Raw genomic sequence first — 22,692 nt, forward strand, 5'->3', positions numbered from 1 at the left:
TGGCGGATATATATACACGCTTCACGTATCAGGGCCACGAGTACATAAAGATAACCTTAATTAGCTCAAATTATTCAAACGAATGAAACTTATGCCCCAAGAAAAGGAAGGTTCCATCGTAATACGAACCGGGTCCAGTTCGGGGTCGGGTCGGGTTTTGGCCCGACAATAACGGGCCGGGTCTGGACGGGCTTCGATCTGGCGGATCAGAACTCGTACATAGATCCGTACCCGTGCCTCTTTCTCTCCCTCTCAAAACCCTCAGCGGTGTGACCCGCCGCCTTCCCCTTTCTCTCTCTATCTCTCACATCTACATTTCGCGCCTTCCCTCTAATCCCCGTCTCCAAAACCCTAAAAATTCTCTTACACTCTCCTACTGCATCAATCGATTAGGGTTTCTTCCTTCCTCTATGATCTCTAGTCGTCGACGGAGACCTCGCTTCCGAGCTACTGCTTAAGTATCTCCGGAGGCCTCTCTTACCGTGCTCTCGCCACTGATCTCTGTTCTACAATGGAGAAGCTCCAAGTCTACAGGAGCAGCTCCGTGGAGTGGAAACCATCCGGCGTGGTGGCGCTCGCCACCAGCGCCGATGGTTCCCAGGTGGCAGCGGCACGGGAAGATGGCGCCGTTGAGATCTGGCTCGTTTCTCCTGGCTCCGTTGGGTGGCATTGCCAGCTGGTACGATTTCGAAGCCCCTTATTTTGTCGTGTGTAAGTACTTAGCAGGGTTTTAGGTAGTATAAAGAAATCTGACCCTTTTGGTTTCTTTTGGTTTGTTGTAGACGATACAGGGAGAGACTGGTTCGAGAGTTTCGTCGCTTGTTTGGTGTAACCCAAGCCCGAAAGGGGCGGGAATGGGTCGGTTGTTGTCTTCCAGTATTGATGGGTCGATCTCAGAATGGGATCTCTTCTCTTTAAAGCAAAAGGTAGTAAATTTTGTTTGCTATGTTTTTTTTTTCCGATGCTCTTCGTTTTGGCAAAAGCCAAGTTATCCTGACACAAGGAAATTTTTTATACTGTAGGTTATTGACTTTTCCAGTTTGAATGTGTTTCGTTGGTCTTTAGTGAGAATAAATGAATGCTAACTGTTAAGTAAAACTTTTCTTTATATCAATATCATAGTCTAATTGAATAGAAAAATTGAATAATTTAAAACGAGAAAGAAGTACAATCACCATAATTTTAATAGATTACCATAATTTATGCTTGTTGAAATGCTTTATCACTAGTAAAATTTATCCAAAATTTGCCAGATATTGAAGACTAACTTTTCACTATAAAGCTATTGTTATTCAAAATTTGTATTTGATTAACATCATGCTTATGTTTGCGCCAGCCAATCAGATTGCTACGAGGATTTAATCGTCGTTTAGGCAATATCTCACTCACTACGGCAATCAAATTAAAAGGGTTAACTATCTAATGAAGTAATGAATGAAGGGAAAGCAACATTCAATTAATGCAAGATATGCTTTTTTTTCGGGGGGTGGGCGGGTATAGCTTCTCTTCTTCTTTATTACTTGAAATCCAGTTGCCTTTTCAAAATTATTTTCCTTCTAGAAATCAAATTTTGGTGATCACTTGGACTTGTTTGATTGGATAATAAAGAGCGTTATCTGTGGTTCTTGTAGATTGTGCTAGATTCTGTTGGAGTGTCTTTCTGGCAGATGGCTTTGGAACCTTTCCTTGATTGTGTGCATTCTGGGAAAAATGACTCAGGACTTACTGCCAATGAATACAAAAATGATGATTCTCATAGTGACTCTGAATCAAGTAGTATTGATGATGACGATGACTCTGATGAGCTACATGCTGTACATAGTGGGACAAATTTTCAACGCTTGGCTGTAGCGTGTGATGATGGTTGCGTTCGTTTATATTATGTTCCTGACAAGGATGGTCTGAAATATATCAGAACTTTGCCCAGGGTTAGCGGTTAGACTCGTATACCTTTCCCTTCTATATTGGCAATAGTATCATCTTTGTGTTTCTGATTTCGATCGTTGCAGGACGCATATTGAGTGTTGCATGGAGCCATAATGCGAAGTCAATATTTTCTGGGAGTAGCGATGGGTACGTTTTATGGAATCATTTAGTGGCTGATGTGATGAACCTGAATGTATTAACTGACAGAGTTTTACAACTTGTAAATTTATGCCATGTCCTTTCAATTTGGTTGAGTAGCTAAGCAGTTATTTTGGAGGTTCCTTCATCGGTTAGTTCTCTGACTTTTCTTTGCATTCTTATTTTTGCCCTACTATTGTTTGCAGCTTTATTAGATGCTGGGATGCTACATCTTTTCATGAGGCTTATCGCATCACTGTTGGACTTGGGGGTATTAGTAGTGGACCAGAACTTTGTGTTTGGTCATTACTGTTTTTAAGGTAGTAACTAGTTATGTATGCTATGAATTTCAGTTCTCTGCAAATTCTCTTTCAATTATAAAGATAATCTATTTCTTTAAATATGTTTATTAGGTGTGGATCCCTTGTTAGTGGAGACAGTACAGGGAGTGTTCAGTTTTGGGATAGCCATCATGGAACACTTTTGCAAGCTCATACATATCATAAAGGTGATGTGACTGCTCTAGCAACTCTTCCTAGTCAGAACAGGGTCTTCTCTGCTGGTTCAGACGGGAAGGTTGGTTGCATTTTCTTGTAGTTGGTCTGTTTGATATCTCGTTCAACTGCTCTGATATTCTTAAAAACCTCTAATTGTTATTCTAGATATAGATGTTGCATTGTAAGGAAATACATCAGAAGTGGATAAATGCATATGCAAAGAGATTTTTATGTTCAGTTTGCTGAGAATTCGTCTCCTTGTTTTGGTCTAGGGACTAGGATTAGCAGTTAAGACATAAAATTGATGTATAGCTCTGTCGTGTTTATTTTCAAGAGGCAAAAGTTGTTGAGAAGTTTGAGGGAAAATTAATGTTTTGATGTCTTAAGGAGTAAGGACCAGCTAGCTGGGAGAAGACTATGTTTCTTCTACAATTTTGTCAGGCACCAATATTTTATTGTTGAAAATGTTCATGATATATCTGCTTTTACTTGTATATTGATGGCATTGATTTCTGTGTAGGTAACTCTTTATAAACTGTCCAATGATGAAGGTTCTGGAGAAAACAGGCTTCTTAAAGAACAGATCAATAAATGGGTGTATGTTGGATATGTAAGAGCTCACACTCATGATGTCAGAGCCTTAACGATGGCTTTACCAATTAGTAGAGAAGGTCTGCCAAGATCCACCATCAATTCAAGTTTACTATTATAGTTTTATTCCCTATTCTTTTTTGAGAACTACTTGCTCCATCTATGAGCTGATTTTGTTTTTGCAGATGATTTGCCTGATGAAAAGGTGGCCAAGATACGTCGGAAGGAAAAACCCATTGAGTTCAGTTATCATAAATGGGCTCATTTAGGTGTTCCTATGCTCATTTCTGGTGGAGATGACAGCAAACTCTTTGCTTACTCTGCAAAAGAGTTCACCCAGTTTGCACCCCATGACATATGCCCTGCACCTCAAAGAGTGTTGGTAAAGTTGGCATCAAATAGCATTATGGATGGCGCTTCAATAATGCTCGTTCAGTCCTCTAGCTGGTTAGAGGTTTCGCTTGTCAAAGTAGATACTAAAGTTTCACCAAATGTGCCTTTTGGAAACAGAACAACAGCACAACTTCTAGCTCGCCTTAAAAGCAAGGGATCACGGAGAATTCTCTGTAGCACTATATCTAGCTCCGGGATGCTATTTGCATACTCCGATCATGTAAGGCCCTGTCTATTTGAATTAAGAAGGCATAAAGGTGGCAATGGCATGTGGTCCCTAGACAAATTACAGCTTCCTAAGGGATTGCCATGTGCACACAGTATGGTTTTCAGTGTCGATTGCTCAAGCTTAATGCTCGCAGGTCATGATAGAAAGATATATGTAAGTGTTTGTCTTTTTATGCTTCTAGTGGCACATATTACTTATATTGGGCTGGTAATGCTTGCTAAGTATAACCAGAATGCCAGTAATATTCATGGTCCATGTTCTGTGTTTACATATGTTCTTTTGCTTGCATTATCACAATCCATGAACTTGCTAGTTGCTACTATATCTGCTCCACTTTCATATTTATCTGTCATGTAGTTCTAATCATTCTTCCTTTCATTGTTTTGAAACAGGTGGTGGATGTCCAAAGGTTGGAGGTTGTTAACACCTTTGTACCCCAAAGGAAGGTAGATGATATGAACTCTCCTTCTAGTGAACCACCTATAACAAGAATGTTTACAAGTATGGATGGACAGTGGTTAGCCGCAATTAATTGTTATGGAGACATCTATGTATTTAACCTTGAGATACAAAGGTAGGTCAGTGGTGATATGAATTTTACAGTATTATGTATGATCCACTATGTCTGTTTGCACTGCAGTTCTAAAACTTTAAGGTATACTTTGCAGGCAACACTGGTTCATATATAGAATGAATGATGCTTCTGTCACTGCTGGTGGGTTCTCTCCCAGGAACAGCAATGCGCTTGTCATCACAACATCTTTGAACGAAGTGTATGTATTTGATGTGGAAGCAAAACAACTAGGTGAATGGTCAAGACGCCACACTCACCGTCTGCCTAGAAGATTTCAAGAATTTCCAGGGGAGGTCATTGCTCTCTCATTTCCACATTCCTTATCTTCAACTTCAGTTATCGTTTACAGTGCAAGGTACCTCTTGCTTCTTTGTTTTGCTTGTATGCATATTCTTTAATTTCTCAAGTTATGGAATTTGCATTGTTTGCTAATTAGTTTGGATAACCCTTTTAGGAGACACCAAGTGGTTGATTGGGCATATCATATATTCTTTAGATTAAATGTCAAAGTGAGACTTCTCATTGGTTAGCTTCCCGTTAGTTAGCTTTCCTTGGAACTTCCTGGCAGCATAATCGAACAGTTTGCCCATTGATTGTTGCCACTTCTTGTTCGTGTAATTTAGCTGGTACCAGCTTTAGCATTTTGATATTCTGATTTGATTGACAAAAGGGTTAACATGGTGTGCAAGTGCTAGCATTCCTATAATTTTTTTGGAATAACTGCCTTACCAATTTATCATTATTCAAACATTTTGCATATATTTGCAGTATTGATATATAAACTGTACTTTACGCATTGATGCTTGCTTCAGTGTGCTGTTATCTGTGCAAAAGGATGCAAGCAATTTTCTTTATTCCATTACAATATACAGGAGCTAAACCCCTGTATAAGTAATGCACTAGTTAATTACTTTTTGATGATTTGATGCCAATTTTTTTCTGGAATCCATACAGGGCAATGTGCTTTATTGACTTCGACATGCCCATTGATCAAGATGATGATGAATTGCCCAATGGCTCAGATATATTATTCGACAAGTATGACATCAACAGAAATGTGAGGGCAAAGCGGAAGCGGAAGGCTCCTGATGAAGAACCCAGACAAAGGAAGAAAATGAATTTTGACATTTGTACATTCAGAGATCCAGTTTTATTTGTTGGTCACCTATCAGAGAACTCGCTTTTGATAATAGAGAAGCAGTGGATGGACGTGGTTAAAGCTTTTGATGCTCCTGTTCACAGACATATATTTGGAACGTGAGAGCTAGAGATCTACACCATACCATGAGATTCTTGTTTTGGCTGTGACTAGGATTCTTTTTCCCTTCAATATTCGCCTGCTTACCTCAAGGGCAAGGACCTTGCTAAGTCAAATATCTACTAATAGTTTCATCGGGGTAGAATTTGTAATGTTAGGATGATTTTGTTTGTATTACAGAAGGGCAATGTTCAAATTATTTTTGTAAAATGAGTGTACACGTAAATTTTCAGGTCTATTTTATAAGTATCCACTACCAAGTGGTTTGGTGTTAAGCAGTCTTTACCCCTTTTTTTGGATGAACCAGCGTCTTTATCGTTCTCCTTATGATGTTCATCTGGTGGGTCAGATTTGTTGTCATGTCTAGTAACTTTGCCAGCAATCAGCATGGCAAATGCTTTTTATAATAACACAACTTTTTAGAGTACAAGTATCTTCATAGATCCAGTAAAGAAGTGTCCTACATACGGCTGCAAGTTGGGAGTCAAAAAAATGTGATGGGAAAATAGCGTGTTGAATCTGAATGATATATAAAACTGAAAATGGACAGGTATCTTTCAGGCACTCCAAGTTACTGATGAGATAATTTCTTGCTTGTTATGCTGATTTAACTGAATCATTCAGCAGTGGACACCATTTATTTCTTGCTGAGTCTTCTCTAGCCTAAGGAATATGAGCTCTCTTCTTTACCTCTTTGCTCCATATGATCTGCTAAAGTTTCCAGAGTGCTCCAGATCTCGATCCTCAGGGGGTGAACCTGATCACCTGCGACGAATGAGCTCGCCATACCGTTCACCTCAATGACGCTACAAGCCGGCGTTTTCTTGATACCCCGGCTACCGATCAGCTTTCGAATTCTCCTTGCATCATCCTTCCTATTGGCATTGAGATAGATGTTCGACAACTGAACGTATACCCCCTCATCATCCCCCTCACCCAAAGAAAACCTCTGCAACTCCTTCACAGCCATCTCTGCAAGCTCCACGTTCCCATAAAACCTACAGCCAGTGAGCAAAGAACCCCACACTGAAGCCAGAGGCCTCATAGGCATCTTCCTTATAATCCCCATGGCATCTTCCAACCGGCCTACTCGGCAAAGCATGTCGACGGCGCAGCTGTAATGCTCGTGCTCAGGGGCCACATTATACCGAGACTCCATCTGCGCCAACAGCAACAATCCGTCATCAACCAACCCACCATGCGCACAAGCCGTGAGGACACCAAGAATCACCACCGCGTCCGGCCGAACCCTGTCTTCTTCCCACATCCGACTTAAGCACCCAATCGCCTCTTTTACGAGCCCATGCATTGCAAATGCCCCCACCATCGTCGCCCACATGTGGGTATTCCTCTCTGGCATTGCGTCGAACACCTTTATTGCCTCCTTCACAGACCCACATTTTGCATACATACTAACGAGGGCCGAGCCAATAAAGCTATCTTCCAAATAACCAGATTCCTCCCTCTCGATGTATCTATGAATCGACATTCCCTGTTCAAGCGCACCGGAGTGTGCACACGCCGTCAGTGCCGTCGTGAGGACGAAAGCGTCCGGCTTTATGTTAGATACCAGCATGTCTTGAAAGCAATGTAATGCAGTAGAAGCGAGTCCTGCGCGGAGATACGCGTTCATGAGAACATCGTAGTGCACATGATCTCTTTGAGGCGTTTCGTCGAACAGGTTCTGGGAGAGGTTTGGAAGGCGGGAGTAGAGACGTAGAAGAGCGGTTTGGACAAAATGGTCAGAAGGGGAGAGGCCGTTCTTGAACACGAGAGCGTGGAGTTGGGCGCCGGAGAAGAGGGAGGGGAGGAGAGAGGAGGAGGCGATGGCGAAGGGGAAGGAGAGGTGGTTCGGGGAAGGGAAGGAGTTGGCGCTGGTGTTTTGGAGCATGAGGCGGAGAAGAGGTAGGGCGAGGCGGGGATTGGAACGGGGAAGTGAGCGGAGGAGGGAGTTGAGCGAGAGGAGGGAGAGGTGGGGGTCGAGGAGGAGACCGGAGGTGAGGAGGAGGGCGTGGGCGGTACGGAGGTCAGTGGCGACGGCGCGGCGGCGAAAGAGGAGGGAGTTGCAGTACTGCCACGTGGCTGCCGGGATGAATGCGGCGGCGGGAGGACGGAGCTGCATGGAGTCATAAAGTCGGCTGGCGGAAAGCGATACTCCCTAAAACGTTGCCGATACTACGTAGTGTAGATCGTCTGCAGCCCTTGACTGCACGAGTTTCTTGTACTTGGTACTTGGCAAATAATGATAAGTGGTAAATAAATGTATTTCTATAATATTTTCTAACAGTAAGGAGCTTTCATGATAAGGTGATGTAAATTTTGCTTCTGGATTAAGCAAGGTAATATGATATATATGCACTTCTTTTATTCAGAAGATGCTTTCACTGAAACCAGAAAGCATTGGTTGCTTAATTGCTTTAGTGTTAATAGCTTGTTTGATAGCAACAAATGGCAACAAAAGGTAAAAAGAAACATCAATCTCCTTACACAATAAAGAAGAAAAGGAGTTGAGCATTATTAGACACTAAGTAACACAGTTTCAAGTCCAAACTTTTAAGAATGGCATTATAGTTTGTTCCTTTTTTAAAACCAACCATAAGATCCATTCTTTATCTACATTGCTCTTTTAAATTATATGATATAATAGTGAGTAGGTATTAACAATGGTTAAATTATTTTATAATCCTCTCTTCATGTTGCATTCTTTTTTTAATTGATGAAAGCATCTGGTTTTAGATCTGCGTCTGTTGTCTCTTTGTCCAAAATACTCTTTTTGTTTATTTCTGGACACACGAAATTCCTGCAGCTGTCACTGCAGAACATCTCCTTCGACTCCTTTAGCTATTCTTTTACCATTTTACCCTTTCTAGGCGCGTAAATTGACAATCCGACCATCCCTTCTCCTTATATTTCAAGTTATTTCCTCCCCGATCATTTTCTCTCTCGTTTCCTCTTCCATCGTCTGTCTTCGTTCTCTCCTTTTCCCTCTCTTTCTCTTTCTCTCTCCAAAGATCTAGGGTTAGGGTAAGGGTTTGGTGGGAGATGGGGCAGCAAACGCTGATCTATAGCTTCGTGGCTCGAGGGACGGTGATCCTTGCGGAGTACACGGAATTCACCGGTAATTTCACCGGCATCGCATCCCAATGCCTCTCCAAGCTCCCCGCGAGCAATAACAAGTTCACCTACAACTGCGACGGCCACACCTTCAACTACCTCGTCGAAGAAGGATACAGTGAGCCCTTCCTTACTCTGATCTCCTTCGGTTTTCTCTGTTTCGTGTCGTTTCGAGTGATTTTCTTTGTGTTCTTTGATAGATTTGTCGATTGTTGTTGTACGATTCGTGCTTTTGCTCGATCGGTGCGTGATTCGAGGCTTTGGAGCGCCTACGATGTGATTCCTTTGTTTGGAATCAGTAATTCTGGTTGTTTTCTCCCTTTTTTTTTTAACATTTATCAAGTAGTGTGCATCCGACTGATATGAGACGACGTTGTTTGATTGCTATTATTTGTGGATCCCTTGTTTTCTGGCGGAAAAAGTTTAGAGGTGACATTTAGGTTTTAGATCTACTGTGAAGAAACGATCGGTCTGATGATTTGGCTACTGGTATATTAGCATTCTGGGAATCTAATGCGTGTAGGAAGTAAAAATAGACAGCAATAATTGCACTTCGTTAGATCACGAGTAATGGCATGTGAAGAAGAGATGGAAAAAGGATCTGTTCTATCCGTGCTTTGATTAGATATCTCACAGCATATCCATGAATGTACTAGCGTCTGGAGGATAGTACTTTATTAGCTTAGGCTCTAAGGGGAAAAATCTGAACGATACTTTTCATCCCTTCCTCATTAGATGTTTAGATCTATATTCCTTTTCCGATAATCATTAGTGTTAATTGAGAGCATAGCGTTTATGTGGAACCGTGGAATTTTCTTTCTTTCTGGTATGCGAAGTTTGTTCAAAGTGATGGGTGTTGAAGGATGACGTCATGCTTTGCTAAACTCTGAGCGTGCTTTATATATTGTTCCTTCTTTTTTCAGAACAAATAAGCTAAATCCCAAGATTGAAATCAGGATGATGATCAAATCCTTAGATTATCTAAGACAATGGCAGTTATTATTGAGTAATATATATTTCTGTCAATATAAGGCTTGGTTATGCTGGTGTTCTTTATCATCTATTCACATGGTTCAGAATGCCGCAACATGCTGGCATACTGAAAGATTTCAGTAAGCATTATAGATCTAATAGATATGCTCTAGGATTGCACAATGCAATAAGAAAATGGTGAGATTTCTGTAGGCACTACCCTAGTTGGCATAGTACGACCTATATTTGTTGAAGCAGGTATCAAGTTTCTTAGATTTGTTGAACACATGCTTCTTTATATAAAGCTCTTTTAGATGTTGACCACTTGGTGTCATTTGGTTAGACCATCTGGAGTAGGACTTACCCATAAATTACATAGCAGCCATTCAGCCAATTGTAAAATTTTGTGGTGAAGAGAGATTATCGTTTTGGTTGAACTTTCCATATCTTGTAACTAACATTTCAATTCAGTGTAGGAGTTGAAAGTTCTTTCTTTTTGACCCACCCTTCCTCTTTAACCTTTAAATTAGTGTTCCTAAAGAACTCCAACTTTCTTAGTGCTATGTGAATATCAAATTGCAATGAAACAAGAAGAGGCATAGGCACAAGGTATATTAAGTGGTAGGCCCCTTATTCTTTATTTATTCCATTTATCTCTTTCATCGTAGATGAATGATCTAGAAGTGCTGTGAGTGTGAACTTGTTTGGATGCTCACACAATCTGCTATTGATACACTTATGCTAGTATGGCTTTAAAGATTTCATACCTATATTGTCCAACTCTTAGCACTTGTTTTATTGCCTATCCTGTTACAGTATTAGTTATGTCTCATTTGAATAAATACGTTCCTATTTATGATTGAGTATTGTAATATATTGGAGAGATGAACGTGTGTTTTGTATGTTTGGTTTACTACATATGTCTATAGAATGTGTTCTATATGTTGAAAAAACATGTTTAATTTTCTTTGCAAGAATTGTGAAACAATTATGTTTATATTAGTGGATAAATTTTGGAGTTATTTGCTCATGTGCTAGAGTGATGATGCTTACATTTTGGGGGTACATGTCCTTTTGAAATGTCATAAGATTTAGTAAGTCTTAGTAGCTATATTTGCATATCTTTGGGTTTTGCAGCTTACTGCGTAGTTGCAGTAGAGTCAGCCGGCAGACAAGTTCCAATAGCTTTTCTGGAGAGGGTGAAGGAAGACTTCAGCAAGAAATATGGTGGAGGAAAAGCTGCTACTGCTACTGCCAACAGTCTTAACCGAGAATATGGGTATTTTTCTGATCCTTACTCTCCAAGCCATCTGTAACTCTTGGTATAACCACATGTTGATGTAATATTTCAGGTCAAAACTGAAAGATCACATGCAGTACTGCATCGATCACCCTGATGAGATCAACAAGCTGGCAAAAGTGAAAGCTCAGGTTTCAGAAGTCAAAGGAGTGATGATGGAGAACATTGAGAAGGTAAACTTTTTCAAGCTTCCTGCTGCAGAGCGCCAACTAAGTTTGACATGATAATAAGACATTTTTATCTCAGATTGATAATCCCTTTCGAATAGATGACGTGCTGATGCTGATATTTGTTTTTTTTCTAGTTGCATTTTTCTCTCCACTAACAATCTTGTGGCTGCCCCTCAATCCTTTCTAGGTTCTAGACCGCGGGGAGAAAATTGAGCTCCTTGTTGACAAAACAGAGAATCTTCGCTCACAGGTTTGCTGTAATCCAATTATAGTTACTTATCTTTAATCTGCTAGGTTTGAAGGATAATTGCTTATTAGAGTTCCCATTGGAGATTAGATATCCTTCTCGATACTCAAGTTATCTTAACCTCTTTATTCTGGTGGTTATATAATATGATGCTTCATCATAGGCGCAAGACTTTAGGCAGCAAGGGACAAAGATGAGGAGGAAGATGTGGTTGCAGAACATGAAGATAAAGCTTATTGTGTTGGGCATCATCATTGCCTTAATCCTCATCATCGTCCTGTCAGTTTGCCATGGTTTCAAATGCTGAGACGGGCTTTATTCATCTTCCTACCTGGTTTGATCGCGCTCCATAGTAGTGTACTGCTATCTTTTACTGCGATATTAATGTGGCTTTTGCTGATTTGTGCTGTGACCACCACCTCCATAGTATATTAGAGTCTCACAGTTCTGAGGAATGGAAAGAGGTTACGATAACACTTTTAACGCATTGTGGTTGGTACCCATGTATAGACTGCAGAACTTTTTGTTTCATCTCTACGATTTTTATCTGATCATTCATTATCCTATCGTTTTTAAAACTAGTAGCTGTCACTCGGCGGGCTCGCGGCAATTTTATTACGGATGCGAAAGCATCCATCAAGCACACATGTTATGCATTATTTCATGTTTGTGACTGAGCGGTGATTCTCGTACATTGTGTGGATTCCAATTCGTCACTGTTTATTTTTCCTTTCCTATCAGCAGGAGAAATATAATTTCTCATTATTATTTATATCTCTGGCATGGTATTAAAATAATGAGGCTCATCTATTGGGTTACATTTACTCGTCCAGGGTATTCTTTTTATCACGGTGAAAAGCCTTCTACGAATAAATTATTTACGCAGTAGAGGTTTCTCGATTTAAGAACGTCGCAATAAGTTAGTTGCATCTGTCATGCCATTCTCTGCATGATCAACGAAAATTTTGTAATGTGCTATGAATCCACCAAAAGGTTCACTTATGCAGAACTATCTAGTCAACCTACAGTAGAGCATCTGGTCATTTATAAAAGAATGAACTGCACGATTCAATACAGAAGAAATGTACGTTACGGCAACAGGGGTTGTGCATAAAAGCATGCTTCAGTATCTGAGCAACCATGGAAAAAACGAAAATGAAAGGCCTGACAACGTCCACATATAATAAAAGTAAGCGCAGAACCATTTAGCTTATCACTAGGCCTTGTGACTTAAAACCACATATCACATTTCACAGCACTAAACAAAGAACCATCGAAGCATGCATAAGAATGGAAGGCACCCCGCCACTAGGCCTGGTTCATCCTTCCGCGACCTCCCATCCTTCCTCGGCTGCGACCAAAGCCTCTACCACCAGCACCAGCTCCTCTGCCACGATCATAACCAGTACCTGTCGCATTCAATGTGAGTTGCAACAAATCAATAAAGAGTAATCTGTTCATCAAAAGAATAGCTGCTCCTGATCATCTTATGAGGCGTAAAAGCATGGACGACCGTAACACTAAAAAAGATTTATCCATGACTGGAAATAGCCCTTTCAGCAATCCACCAATGCATGTAACAGGCCCTTCTATCAGTAAAATAGCAAGTGAAATCCATCATAAGTAACACAACTGAACTTTATAGTGCTGATCATGATTACATCTCAGACATGTATGTATAAGCCTATAGATTGTGATACTTCTACACCTTTAATTTACACTTCACTACGATATCTTTCTTTTCCTTTTTAATGTATAATAAATCAAAATATCTAGTTTTCGTGCATTTCAATGGTCAAGGATGAACATCACACCACAAACTTCAATTCTGGTCTCATGGTTGATTTTGTGGAAAAGAAGTTAAATACTTTCTTATGTGTGAAAGCACCTGACTCACAGAGAGATTTCTAATTGTAATAAGTAACAATGCTGAAACTCCTTTTATAGTAACATCCACGCATGAATGTTGAACTGAAATCAAGTAATCAAGCTCATTCTCATTGAGCAGTAATGGTGTCAGTTCAAGAGTATGATGCTGAAATTCTTATAGTATCTGGACTAGCTTTAAATCTTGCACTCTAATGGGAAAGTAAATAGCAAAGAGCTGGCTGCTAAGAGCTTACCGCGATAGCCCCAATTTCCTCTACCTCGCCCGCCACCTCTACCCCAATTTGAATTCCATCCACCATTTTCTACCAGAAAGGAAAGTGAGTCAGCTGAATAGTAACGGAGGACAGCAGTGAGGAAAATCATAGAACTTGAAGGAGAATAATCTCTATCATTAATATAAGCAACCCTGTCTTATCCATTAGTTGATCATTTCAATTAACAAACACCATAAGCAAGGGAAGCCAATTGTCAACCATCTAAATATTTCATGTCATAACTTGATCTGGACAAAGGAGTAAATGAAATAATGCTACCTTGATTATTGCCATATCCTCCATATCCACCCTGGTTGTAGCCGTACCCACCATACCCGCCGTGATTGTTGTCATATCCACCATATCCACCTTGATTACCATATCCACCTTGATTCCCATAACCACCTTGATTACCATATCCACCATACCCTCCATATCCTCCTCTACTCCAACCTCCTCTTCCTCTTCCCCTTCCTCTACCACGACCTCGTCCATATGAATCTTCATTGTGCAACTCAGCAAAGTTAGTAATTTCTTTAACCATCAGATAATTTTTCTATCATGCATTCTACCTTCAATTTGACCGTGAGCTTGTCTTGGTTGATGCTGCTGATACTGCTGCGGCTGCTGGAATTTCTGTTGTAGCCTAGGCTGCTCTGTAAGTAGTGGAGCTTGATACCTATAGAAAAGGAAAAATAGCTTGTAAGGAGCTAAACATAATTAATGTGGTGCCTTCATGTGAAATAAAATAAAATAAAAGGAATACCCTGTGGAATTCTTGTTTAGCTCCCTTGGTGACAGAGAGATTGAGATCATTGAAACATGGCGTGTAGTTTCCAATCTGTAACAAAATAAAATGGTAAAAGACTTAGTAAACTGTCGGAAATTCTTTAGTTTTAAATGCCAAAGATGTAAGATACTTACGGTACAAGGCCCTCTTCAATAGGTTCCCATACATCAGTGATACTAACTGAGCTGATGGAGGTATCTTGATGCAACCCAGGAATCCTTTTCTGCAGCCAAAACAAATATGTGAAGTGACCCTAAACATTACTATCAGAATCCTCAAGAGAAGAGAAGTCTAAATGCAACTCAACCTTTATAATCTCTGCAATTGCCACAGCCTTGCTGATTGCCTGTCCCATGGCTTTCAACACAATCTCTCTAACACGTTTTTCCTAATTGAAGAACAGTCACACAGATATAAGTATGAAACTTCAACTTTTGTAAATGAAGAGTAATTGGATGATATCAATCAGTAAAAAGAACATATGCCAGGTAAGTAAACATATAAAAACAACAAACTACACTGGAAAGCACATATCAGAATTTAAACAGGAGATAATCCAAATCAATCAGGGCACTGCCATGCTCAAACTACAGTTCAATGTATACGCAAAATCACAATGTATAATTAAAACCCAGAGAGGAAGTTTTAAGACCAAAAGTTTTAGAATAAGTGACTGCCAGATAAACACTGATAAATATAGCAACAAATAGAGAATGTTTCTAGTGATCTTCCTGAGTACACACTCAGTAGATATAAATGATGGTCCAATCAAGATGAACCCAGAGGTTTCTATATCATGCAGGACATGCTTCAAAAGAGCTGGGAGATTTAGAAGCGACAGAAAAACAGAAAGGAGCCTCCTCAACAGCAAGATTAAATTGTAGATGAATCAGATGTTTCTCGTACATTACATATTCACTGTCCACAAACATAACTGATCACTACGGAAAATGATCTGTTCATAGTAATAAAAAGTTGTTCATCTCTTATTATAATTCCTACACATAAGAATTTAGATTATCTTTTGTGTACATCATTATTAGAGAATCTATATCTGAGAGTATCCTAAATACAATATTCTGTTGTATCTTTCTAGGAAAATCTTGATAACCATTGTATGCCTCAAAAGAACAGTAGGAAGGCATAAAAATCAAATGGTATACACAAGGCAAATGAACATGTTGGACTGTTGGATCAAAAGGAAAGATCACCAGACGTAATGTTATAAAACCAGAACTAACTCAGAAATAGTACAAATCTAGGGAAAGCATTACAGAACACGCATCAGACCTCAAATTAGTGTCGCACAGAGAAGCACCAAAAGCATTTGCCGAACAAATGCAACATCTCACCATCGAAGAAACAACCAACCAAAACCACAAGTACAAACCCAGAGGTGAACAACAACGTAACAACCCCAACTCCAGTACCGGTGATCAACCGAGGCGAGATAAGGACTCACCTGAAGGAGACTGGTTGCGTAGCTGACATAGTTCCTGATGAGGCCCTGAGCAGTGATTCGGATCTCGTTCTCGTTTATGGCCGACTCGGGCCGCGGCTTCTCCACTCTCTGGTACCTATCCATGGCTTCCCAACCTCTAAGAAACCCTAGGGGGGTTAGAGAGAGAAAATAGAGAGATGCGCTAGAGTTAGGGTTAGGGTTTGGGAAGGAGGCGATGGAGAAGTAAATGGTTGTGCTGGTGGCTCTAAAACCCTAGTGAAGGGAGAGGCGTAGAACTTAAAATAGGAGATAGATTGGGGTAAAGTACAAATAAATATAAGAGGCTTCAACGGCATCCCCCCACCTTATGCGGACGGAATTGGGCCTTATGGAGATTACAATTTAGGGCACAACGATTTTTATTCAATTTCTACTCTTTGATTTCTTTTTCTTTTCTTCTTCTTCTTCTTTTCCCTTAAATAATCCCACTTGGCTTGGGTCACAAATTGGGCACCTCCTAATTAATTACAAAGAATTAACTCTCAATTGTTCCAGGAAATTCTAAACCTTTGGAACATTCCTTTCAGCATCCATTTACTCCTTTACCAAATCAATTACCACCAGATCGACTCATTTTGCTGGAGAGGATTCGGAATTTATAACGTTGTGTACAGAAAGAATGGCATTCAGATCACATGACGAACACTAGTAAATATTTTTACATACTGGAAGGAAGGGTACTTTCGATCATAGTTAAGGCTGATCACAATAGTACTCGAAACTTGCAATAGTATTGCCATTCATAAGATGCAATCCAGGCTGCACAGTGGCATGAAGTATATAGTATTTACAACGCCAACATCAAATTGACTGAAAACAAAAAAAAAACAAACGGCAAAAGCTCTCACATGTCTGTTCAAATAAAATCAAACAAGGAAATGAAGGAAGTAACAAAATTTACACACTACGAGAAGATGCACTACAGAGTTACTATTGGGAAATTACATGGGAACACAATTGCAAACTGATACAAGTGACCAGAAAAGCATGACTCTTAACTAGCTTCTCTTTTTTCGCTCGGTAATATAGGATGTACAAAAATATCATCATTGCATTTATCTACTCCAGGTTCCCCCTCGGATGACCGCCCTTCCTTCCCCTTCCACAGCAATCCTTAAGTCACTTCCTTTTACTCTCGATTAACAAGCACGTTTAAGAATATTGCGGTTGCACTCAACTACTCGTGGTTTCCCCTCCCACGACCACCCATCCTTCCCATCCTACCCCTTCCCCGGACATAACTCCTCCCACCAGGCACTCCATTACCTCTGCCTTGTTCATATCCTGCATCTGTGAGATGGAAAACAGTGAAACTACATATACTCTACAAAAAGAATCACATGTTTTGTAGCAAAACCAAAGGATTAAGAAGCATCTTATTCTTTGCAAGTAACATTAGTAGCTTTCCTTGTGGATAAATGCATGAACACAGAGATGTTGGAAAAAAGCAAGGGAGTGAAACAAACCTGCTGATATGCATTCTAATGTATCAGAAAGGGGACAAATTATGCAGGAGACTAATAGTGCTGGCAAGCATAAAAGAAGATGAGCAACTAAGGACGGGAGAAGAGAGGGCAAGGAGGATAGAAGAGAATACAAAGTTAGGGTAGAGGGGAAAGAAAATTTGAGGGGAGAGGAAAGAGGAGAAAGAACAAAAGGAGAAAATAGAGAATAAAATGGAGGAGAAAATAGGTAAAGTGAGCAAATACTCCACACCAAACCAGGTGAGATATTTGTTTTCAGATGACCAAGGAAAATAAAAAAGTGGTGGCAAATTTTTATGGCTGCTAAGGTCTGAAGTATTTGGTTGGAAAGAAACATAAGAATATTCCAAAGAATTGGAACGCAGTGATTTATGGTGTTAAAGCGTTATTTCTTTACTGGGAAGGAGAGGAACAAAAGATCGAAAGCGGAATATGTGGTGTATGGCCAAAGATCTGAAGACCCAGCAATTCTAGAGTAGTAATGCTGTCTCGATGTCTTTTAGATCTTTGTTTGTTTTGTGCTTTTGTGTTATTTTGATTGTAGTTGTGTCAAGAGTTTTGATTTGGTTGTAGTCTTTATGTAGGGATTGTATTTGGTTGCTGCTAATGTTGTTTTGCTATGTGGATGATCAGATTTTTTGTGAATTGGTTGTATGAGTTGTTGCATTTGTTAGGGCGGTCTTGGATTTACTGTTGGAACTAGATCTTGTATGGTTGTAGTTTGTCGGGTTATAGCTCTCAGACTCATTTTGCAGTCCAGGGGTTAATCAAGTTTCTGAATGAAACATGGCAACTACCTCCTTGTCAAAATTATATATATATATATATATATATATAATACTTGCATGTGATTTCTTATGATATCTCAAAAGATCGCAACAAGACTCTATATCATAATATGATAGGATTCCAGTAGATAAAGAACTATGGATGATCCTAAGTTGATCGGATGGCAATGCTTACACCACATCGCATAGGACACCTATATACAGAATATCAATGTCAGGTTTACTTGGCCAAGAGCAGCTAGTGCCTTGGAGATTTACTTAGCACTGGATATATGAGCCAAATCCAGTCAGACCAAAGTCAGTTGGCCCAACTGCACGGAAAGCCCACAGTCAGTCTATCACTCATCACCAACTAGAGACTCTAATCAAGTGATCAATCTGATGTATTATATGAATGCAACTTTACAAATATGTGCATACACTAAATGAGCAGTAATAAGATGCCAAAGTTGAATTTACTGATGGTGGCACACAGTGGAAACATGATAGGAAGGAAGCAAGCTGTCCAGAAAAGTGGAAATTGGACTGAATGCAAGATCCTAAGATTGAGTTAACAGAGGATTTGACACTTAGTATAAAATAATATAGTATATCCATTTAATATGAAAGAACCAAATATGAATCAATTTAGGCCCAAAATGAATGTAAAATGGAACTAAAATCATTATCAAGTGCATACCATGATAACCCCAATTGCCTCTACCACGACCACGGCCTCGACCCCAACCAGAGTTCCATCCACCATTTTCTATTATGAAAGGAAGAATAATTAGCATTCTAGAGACCTCATTAAGAAGCAAGCATGATTCTGCAGCAACAGAATCCTTGTTTTTCCACAATAACACAAGAGAGATCTTGTAGCACTTTAGCCCTATCCATTAGTATTACATGAAGTTCCCACTAATGTCAAAACTCCTCAAAATAGAGCAAGCTACCTTGGTTGCTTCCGTATCTGCCATATCCACCCTGATTATAGTTATATCCACCATATCCACCTTGATTATAGTCATAACCACCTTGATTATAGTCATATCCACCTTGATTATAGTCGTATCCACCATATCCACCTTGGTATCCACCATATGATCCTCTACCCCAATCCCTTCCTCTTCCTCTTCCTCTTCCCCTACCACGTCCTCGTCCATAAGAATCTATATAAAGAAAATAAATAAAATTATTACATGTTTTCTGTCTCCATGGAAAGATAAAGGTTCAATTGGCAAGAGACATGCCTTCATAAAATTCAGCTTGTGATTGTCTGGATTGACGATGTTGTTGCTGAGAGTGCTGTATTCTTTGTTGTTGCTGAGGTTGCTCGACATAAAAAGGTGCTTGATACCTTGAAATATAGAAAAGGAGTTCTTAATTGAATATACACAATGCATGTTCAGTACTTCCTATAAAGATTGCCCAAATAGGTTTAAGTTCTGAAAATGGTCATCTTTAAAATTACTTTCGTGCAGCCTGCAGGACAGTTAATAATTCATTTCCAAAATAGCAAAAATGATTACCCAGGAGAGTCCCTGTTTAGCTCTCTGGTTGAGAGGGTGATTGAAATCATTGAAACATTGCGAGTAGTCTCCAATCTGCAGATAAAGATTTTTTTAAAAAAAAAAAAAACTTCAGGGGAACTTGTGAAACCCCAAAGAACAATCTTTCTTAATGGGTAGTAAAATCAATAGAAACTTAACGGTACAAGGCCTTCTTCAATAGGTTCCCAAACATCAGTAATGCTGACTGAACTGATAGAGGTATCTTGATGCAAGCCAGGAAATGTTTTCTGTACTCAAATTCAATAGATGAAAAGGCCTGACAATTAGGTACTTTTCAGCACCAGAAGCATAAAATAGATCAGAAGGGAAAACAACAGCCAACCTTTATAATCTCTGCAAGGGTGACTGTCTTACTAATTGCCTGACCCATCGCCTTCAAAACAATCTCTCTCATACCTCTTTCCTAATTCAGAAACCAGATCGTAGATTTAAACCATCAAAATTTTGCTTTTTCTTCAGGAGGAAAAAAGAGAGCAGGTAATTAACATCATTAAATCACAAAAATCATAAAGATGACCTATAAAACAATCTCAATGCCAAATAATTTTAATCCAACGAACATCACCGACGGATCTATTCCAGAAAAGAATCAATCTATAAGTTGAAAAGTAGGTAATTTTACCTGAAGGAGGCTGGTGGCGTAGCCGACATAGTTCCGGATCAAGCCCTGACCTGTGATCCTGATCTCGTTCTCCTGGATGGCCGACTCGGGCCTCGGCTTCTCCACTCTCTGGTATCTATCCATCGCTTCCCGAGCTCCTCCTCTCGAGTGAGCAGATCCTAGGGTTAAGGCTTTCGAGAGAGAGAGGAGAGAGAGAGGAGAGAGAAAGAAGAAGAAGAAGAAGAAGTAGAAGGAGGAGGGTTTGATAAAACCCTAGGCGGGACGAACCACGGCGAGCAGAATCTTTGCGCACATAGTGCTTAAACCAATTATTAATGCGATGCGCGAATATCCATGCAAAATTCCTCGGCCCATCCAACTGGGCCGCTTGGCCTTTGGCCCTTGGCCCAAGCTCTTTATTTATATTTATTTAAGAAAAACAAAAGATTTTATATATTAACCAGTTCGGTTACGATAATCTTTATATATATGTTTAAAAGTGTGAATTAAGTGCATGCATGAATGTCATCATCTACCGTGGTGTCTATAGCCCAAGAATTATGCATTAATTGCAACACACATGAAAATTAAACAACAGCTAGCATAGTCATCATAGACTCATCATAGTACCATAGCAAACCATTCTCTGATACAAACTCCCCTGATGCTAAATCTAGCCCAACAACTCATAGACATACGTACTATAACCCACCATCGATGCATGCACGAGCATATATTATATGCATAGGAAGTTACAAAGTGACCTACTTATATATTAAACCTCTTCAAGGAGGACTTCTACATCCGCCGCCGCCGCCACTTCCACCTGCACCACCACCAGGTCCACCGCCAATTCCACTCCCTCCTCCGCCAAGCCCGCCAAGCCCACCGCCGCCGCCGCCTAGTCCTCCGAGCCCTCCGACGCCGCCGAGACCTCCGATGCCGCCACCGCCTGCTCCACCGAGGCCGCCAAGACCACCTGCTCCGCCGATAGGTCCAATACCGCCGACTCCGCCGCCCACGCCAACTCCTCCGACCCCACCCGCACCACCTAAACCAGCGGCCCCACCAACCCCGCCACCAATCCCTTTCCAAGCATACACTCCGCCCAACGGCCCCGCGATCCCGGCAAGGCCGCCGACTCCACCGCCGACTCCTCCTACTCCACCGAGAGTACCGATTCCTCCGCCGGCTCCGGCCCAACCGCCGACTCCCCCGAAGACTAGGTTCTTCTGGTCTTCGGCGGCGGCTTGGTTGCTGGTTGTCGACTTCTTAGTCGTTACGTTAGTACTAGTAGTATTAGCAGTAGTAGTGTCATTTGGCGCGTGCCGGGCGCATGCATGGGCCATGACGTAGGCTAGGACCAAGAAGAGGAGACACCACTTTGCCATTTTAGGTGGAAAGTAAGGTGGTAGTAGTAGTAGTAGTAGTAGTAGTAGTAGTAGTAGTGGAAGTGGAAGTGCGAGGGTTTATATAATGGATTTGCTCGGTGGTGGCAGTTCGTAGCAGTTAATATTGAGTTGACGTAGTAGAAGGTGGTTGATAAATACACCCCTAATTGAAGGAATGCTTCCAAATTCTGGTCTCGACTCTCGAGGGGTTGGTTGTGGTAAAGACGTAAATTAGTCGTTGGAGAAATAGAGTGGGGGGGTGTATATATATATATATATATATCTCCGTCTCACTTCGTTGGCATCAATTTAGCACAGGGTGGTCACGAGATCCCATATACGGATCATGAATGCCTCCCAGAGGTGCTTTAAAATTGGTGCGTTGCATGGGAAGCTGGAGGAAATCGATTCGCATGCATTTGTCCAAGACCTCCCTCGAACCTCGAACGAATGAGATGGTGATCATTCATTTTTTAGTTTAGTCTTTCAAGAAGAAGAAGAAGAAGAAGAAGTATAAATGCGGAGTAGTTCAACTCCGTCAATTAATGCAGCAATTACGTGCCTCTAATGTTCTTGTAATGCCCTCCATTTGTCGATGTTGCAAGAATTTTTCTGCCGCGTAGTTAGTTTAGCCTGGCAGACGTATGATTGATATGAATATTATCATTATATATATATATAGAGAGAGAGAGAGAGAGAGAGAGAGAGAGAGAGAGAGAGAGAGAGAGAGAGAGAGAGAGAGAGAGAGAGAGAGAGAGAGAGAGAGACCCAACAAGAACGGCCTCATAAAGCCCAATAAGTATTCCGGGCCGGAAAACCAACCCAGTGGGCCGACGGCTTGTTCCAAATGAAATGTCCTCCAAGAATAAGATTGTATAGTTCTGAGTAAGATTGGAAAACAAAGCCTGGATCCATGAAACTTGTAGCTTAATTAATGAGCTTAAACAAGCAATGGCCATTAAGAAGACCAGACACAAATGCCCCATGAGGCCATGACATAAGTTTTTGTCGGCTAATTAGCGATTAAAAAC

General features: G+C 40.6%; 5 protein-coding genes across 6 annotated transcripts; 2 read left to right on the forward strand and 3 right to left on the reverse strand.

The window, feature by feature from the left end:
- The first annotated feature begins 103 nt into the window (after nucleotides 1–103).
- LOC140773781 (WD repeat-containing protein PCN-like) lies at nucleotides 104–5,881 on the forward strand. Its single transcript, XM_073116518.1, has 11 exons — nucleotides 104–679; nucleotides 783–926; nucleotides 1,632–1,935; nucleotides 2,010–2,073; nucleotides 2,271–2,384; nucleotides 2,478–2,640; nucleotides 3,082–3,232; nucleotides 3,338–3,927; nucleotides 4,167–4,348; nucleotides 4,443–4,703; nucleotides 5,303–5,881. The coding sequence occupies exons 1-11, from the start codon at nucleotides 512–514 to the stop codon at nucleotides 5,607–5,609; spliced, it is 2,448 nt and encodes an 815-aa protein (XP_072972619.1). The 5' UTR covers nucleotides 104–511; the 3' UTR covers nucleotides 5,610–5,881.
- A 140-nt stretch (nucleotides 5,882–6,021) lies between these two features.
- LOC140773782 (putative pentatricopeptide repeat-containing protein At3g28640) lies at nucleotides 6,022–7,852 on the reverse strand. The gene has a single exon (XM_073116519.1). It carries the CDS (start codon nucleotides 7,726–7,728, stop codon nucleotides 6,265–6,267), a length of 1,464 nt encoding a protein of 487 aa, XP_072972620.1. The 5' UTR covers nucleotides 7,729–7,852; the 3' UTR covers nucleotides 6,022–6,264.
- A 686-nt stretch (nucleotides 7,853–8,538) lies between these two features.
- LOC140774743 (vesicle-associated membrane protein 721-like) lies at nucleotides 8,539–11,987 on the forward strand. The gene is made up of 5 exons (XM_073117838.1): nucleotides 8,539–8,838; nucleotides 10,830–10,971; nucleotides 11,045–11,165; nucleotides 11,350–11,412; nucleotides 11,573–11,987. The coding sequence occupies exons 1-5, from the start codon at nucleotides 8,649–8,651 to the stop codon at nucleotides 11,714–11,716; spliced, it is 660 nt and encodes a 219-aa protein (XP_072973939.1). The 5' UTR covers nucleotides 8,539–8,648; the 3' UTR covers nucleotides 11,717–11,987.
- Nucleotides 11,988–12,421: 434 nt separating this feature from the next.
- On the reverse strand, nucleotides 12,422–16,092 carry LOC140775081 (uncharacterized). The gene is made up of 8 exons (XM_073118330.1): nucleotides 15,806–16,092; nucleotides 14,651–14,731; nucleotides 14,478–14,566; nucleotides 14,320–14,394; nucleotides 14,126–14,232; nucleotides 13,833–14,054; nucleotides 13,533–13,601; nucleotides 12,422–12,818 (listed from the first exon to the last, which is right to left on the reverse strand). Exons 1-8 carry the CDS (start codon nucleotides 15,926–15,928, stop codon nucleotides 12,718–12,720), a joined length of 867 nt encoding a protein of 288 aa, XP_072974431.1. The 5' UTR covers nucleotides 15,929–16,092; the 3' UTR covers nucleotides 12,422–12,717.
- A 464-nt stretch (nucleotides 16,093–16,556) lies between these two features.
- On the reverse strand, nucleotides 16,557–20,573 carry LOC140774872 (uncharacterized). Of its 2 annotated transcripts, none has more exons than XM_073118033.1 (8): nucleotides 20,292–20,573; nucleotides 19,992–20,072; nucleotides 19,808–19,896; nucleotides 19,628–19,702; nucleotides 19,349–19,455; nucleotides 19,052–19,267; nucleotides 18,796–18,864; nucleotides 16,557–17,134 (listed from the first exon to the last, which is right to left on the reverse strand). In XM_073118033.1, the coding sequence occupies exons 1-8, from the start codon at nucleotides 20,412–20,414 to the stop codon at nucleotides 17,022–17,024; spliced, it is 873 nt and encodes a 290-aa protein (XP_072974134.1). In that variant the 5' UTR covers nucleotides 20,415–20,573; the 3' UTR covers nucleotides 16,557–17,021. The 2 variants fall into 2 exon arrangements, with proteins under 2 accessions (XP_072974134.1, XP_072974135.1); XM_073118034.1 differs by having other exon boundaries at nucleotides 19,992–20,067; nucleotides 20,292–20,570.
- Between the last annotated feature and the right edge of the window lie 2,119 nt (nucleotides 20,574–22,692).

The sequence above is a fragment of the Typha angustifolia genome, chromosome 13, assembly GCF_048772165.1.
Source record: "Typha angustifolia cultivar Huaian chromosome 13, ASM4877216v1, whole genome shotgun sequence".
Lineage (NCBI taxonomy): Eukaryota > Viridiplantae > Streptophyta > Magnoliopsida > Poales > Typhaceae > Typha > Typha angustifolia.